Source organism: Marmota monax, unplaced genomic scaffold (genome assembly GCF_021218885.2).
Source record: "Marmota monax isolate L192 unplaced genomic scaffold, Marmota_monax_Labrador192_F-V1.1 WCK01_AAM20220418_F8-fsc00053, whole genome shotgun sequence".
NCBI lineage: Eukaryota > Metazoa > Chordata > Mammalia > Rodentia > Sciuridae > Marmota > Marmota monax.
The window spans coordinates 9,194,166-9,198,216 of NW_026693153.1; the positions used below are offsets into that span (position 1 = coordinate 9,194,166).

A 4,051-nucleotide genomic window follows, 5' to 3' on the forward strand; every position below is an offset into this window, starting at 1 on the left:
ATTACTAGGAAAGGGAAATAAAGAAATGGATGTAATTCTGACAACTCAAAATGTCCATTAAAACAGAGTGTATAATCAGGTATGGTCATGCACAAGAGGCAGCAGGATCATAATTCAAAGCCGGCCTTAGCAACTTAGGGAAGCCTTAAGAAACTTAGTGAAACCCTGTCTCAAGATAAAAAATAAAAAGGGCTGGGCATGTGGCTCAGTGGTTCAATCTCTGGTACAAAATAAAACAAAACACTGCAGTGTGTGTATTTATAGATGCACATAGCATAATTTTGTCAAATTCATTATGCAAATAGTGGCCAAATTATGTTATGTACATATGTAAATATAACACAGTGCATTTCACCTGTATGTTTATCTATAAAGCACTAATCATAAATAAAGAAATGAGTGAAAGGAAGACCAGTAGAGCAGAGGAAGGAGGAGGGAGGGAAAATTGTGGCCACCAGGTACTGAATAAAATAAATTAAATTTCATTTATGTATTTTTGTAGAAATAGACTCAACAATTATGTAGAACTACAATTCACTAACAAGGGGTAAAATAGAGTGTGTACAACATGCATAGAATTTTCAAATGTTTTGGCCCCTGGAGGGTTTTTTTTTTTTTTAATAGTCTGAAAAATCTATTTAAGACCCTTAAAAGCCATTGTTGTAGGTTGTATTTATCTGTATTAACCCGATTAGAAATTAAACCTGAAAGAAATGAAAGAAAGTTACTAACATTCAAACGTAAAATAATTGTACACTAAGTAACAAAATTACAATAAGAACTTCAAAGGAAATACTTACTGAATGACCAAATACACCAGGGACTGTTTGAGAACTAGTAATATAAAATCAGATGTGATTTGGTGGGTGCAGAGAAGAAGATGTTATTTCATTTATTTTCCCACAGTAGCAATATACAATATGATTTTTTCTTTAAATTCTGTTTATATGTGTGTACCCCTACCCTTTCTGAGCCTATTCTCATTCCCATATTCTCACCTAGCAAGTGAATTACTGAAACTAGGCTCATTCCAGTCTCTTTCCAATCAATTGCCAAACTAATTTTTTGAAAGATAGAATCATATTGCTTTGCTGCTAGGAAGATGATCAAGTCTTAGCCTCAGAACCAACTCAGATTCTTTAGGGTGGCATTTAATTCTCTCTGGAATCTGATCCACTTCTACCCTTACTTTCCCACACTCATTCTCTCCTACTTTTGCCACTTTGTTGAATCTATCCCATGGTTCACCTGCATTTCCCATTCCCAGTGACACATTCACTTTTATACACAATGACTTTGGTCATGATAATTTATGTTTTGCTCTAACTGTCAAAATAGTTTTCATCTTTAAATGAACAGTTTACTTCTGTTGTTACTTATATCTAAATACCACAGGTAATACAACCTCCATTTCCTAAAACCAAAGCATGTGGAGAAAAGGCAGTATTGATTCACACTCCAGTTCCCTCTGACTTAACTGAATGTGAGGTTGGGCAAGTTACATAAATGAAATTTAATTTACTTTATTCAGTACCTGGTGGTCCCAATGAGGTTCTCATTTTTAAAAAAGCATAAAAAGAATGCCTAATTAGTTCATATATAATATACGTGAAATATCTAGATTAGGTTCTAGTAGACAGCACAATTTAATAAATCATTTTTTGAACTTTTACATTTAATTGAATAACAAATATTTTGTTTAAAGCATTAGGATTTTTGTTATTTTTCTGCCTATAATACTTAAACAGCATCTTCATCTTTTGTTAATACTATGAACAGATCAATATTTGTCATTGGAATCAGTCCATGTTTTGGTACTCCTAATGAAAAACAAAACAAGTAATAATATCAGGAAGAAAAGTCCTAATTTAATTAAAACTCAATTTAATTAAGACTAATTACATTGCCATCTATAGTGGAAAATAAACAAACTAAAAGAAAAATTAAAATATATAGATTTCCTTATGAATAGCATCATTTAAAGCCACAGGTTGATTGACCATAATATACAGAGAGTATTTAGTGTAAAAATGACTAACAATATGAAACTATTCTTCATGAGAAAATACTCTGCATAAATAATCTAAGGAAAGGACCAAATTCAAGTTGAAAATCAAATTCAAAACAGTTTACTTCCCACAGATGGAGTTGCTTCTGGAATGATTAATATTTGTGAACTAAAAATAAGCCTGAAATTGCAAGATTATATTTTGGGACTTGAGAAATTTAAATATTAAGTGGGGACTACTTTTATGCATACTGACTTTTGTCCCAGAATTTTTGAATTTGTTTTTGAAAATTGTGACAACTTACACTTTGGCATTAATGGATAATTATTCAGTTCACTCCTAATGAATCTCACTGCCTTAGATTTTGAAGTATGTTTTAGCACAATTTGTCATCTACAAACGTATTTGATAAAAATACCATCATGTTTAAATAATTTACTATTTTGATTACAAAGTGCCCATTTCCACTTTCTCAGTATTTGTAGGTTTTCAAATACATTAAGTTGAAATCAATTTTCCATGGGAAATTGTTGTTTTACAATATTACAAAATTGTCTTTTCTTCATAATTCTTTTCATAACATTTATTACTTCCTTATTTCTTAGACTATAAATGAAAGGATTTAATAAAGGAATAACTAGAGTATAAAAAATTGCAACAGGTATATCTTTATCCCCTTCATTAAGTGAATTTGGTCGAGTATACATGAAAAGAAGAGAACCATAGAATATGGAAACAGAAAGAAAGTGGGATACACAAGTAGATAGAGCTTTGCCCCTTCCTTCTTTAGATTTCATTGTAAATATAGTGAAAAGGATATAGAAATAAGAGATTAGGACAATAGTAATTGTAAGTATCAGAACTGACCCTGCCAAGATAATTATCATCAATTTGTTGATATAAGGGTCAACACAGGAGAGTCTGTATATTGGAAGGACATCACAAAAGAAGTGATTGATTTGATGAGACCCACAGAAAGTTAACCTAAATAAAAGTCCTACATGAACAATGGGATGCAGGTTTCCAGCTATGTAGGCTCCTGTGGTCATCTGAATGCAGAGCTTCTTTGACATCACGGTGTGGTACTGCAGTGGTCTGCATATTGCCACATAGCGAGCATAAGCCATTGCTGCCAGAAGAAAGCAGTCTGCAGTCTCAGCAAGACAGAGAAAATAAAACTGTGCCATGCATTCATAGAGGGAAATCCTTCTGTCCTCAGAAAAGAAGTTCTCTAGCATTTTGGGAGTGATGGCACAGGAACAGCAGGAATCCATGAGAGCCAGGTTGCCCAGGAAGATGTACATGGGTGTGTGGAGACAGTGCTCCATGTAAATCAAGGCCACCAACCCTAGATTCCCCACCATGGTGACCAGATAGATGCCAAAGAACACCACAAACAGAAGGGTCTTCATGTCTGGGTGGTCTGTAAACCCGATGAGAATAAATGCAGTTGTAAATGATTGGTTGTCCTCAGTCATGTCTATCTTTTTTGTTGAGATAGAAGTTAAGTAGATATAAGCTCCTAACAGAGAACACACAATTTTTCATTCAGTTTTTCTTTTAATGAGAGGAGTTCTTCAAGCATCGCCTCCTGTCTATGATTTACAGATTTATTTACTTCTAAGAGTTCTTGTTGCCTTAAAATGTCTGTATCTCTGACCTCATGCTATGACTCTAAACATTTATAAGAATGTTTTGATTAGTTCAGGGAGGATACTAAAAATGAAAATGTTTTATCTTCTCGCATTTCTGCAATGAAGCATAAAATTTAGGGTAGCAGTATTTGAACCATTGATTCCCCCAAATTTTGATGCTGTATATATATTTTTTAAATTTTTTTTAGTTGTCAATGGACCTTTATTTTATTGATTTATATGCGGTGCTGAGAATTGAACCCATTGCCTCACACATATTGGGCAAGCACTGTATTACTGAGCCACAATCCCAGCCTAATGTTGTATATTTTTAAGAGATCTAAAATAATTTTAAAATAGATTTTACTATCGTATGTATTTTATGTGAGAAAACTATTTATATATGTT

General features: G+C 33.0%; 1 protein-coding gene across 1 annotated transcript; it reads right to left on the minus strand.

Moving 5' to 3' along the window:
- Positions 1-2,518: 2,518 nt before the first annotated feature.
- Positions 2,519-3,487, minus strand: LOC124100033 (olfactory receptor 5K3-like). Its single transcript, XM_046455339.1, has one exon. It carries the CDS (start codon positions 3,485-3,487, stop codon positions 2,519-2,521), a length of 969 nt encoding a protein of 322 aa, XP_046311295.1.
- Between the last annotated feature and the right edge of the window lie 564 nt (positions 3,488-4,051).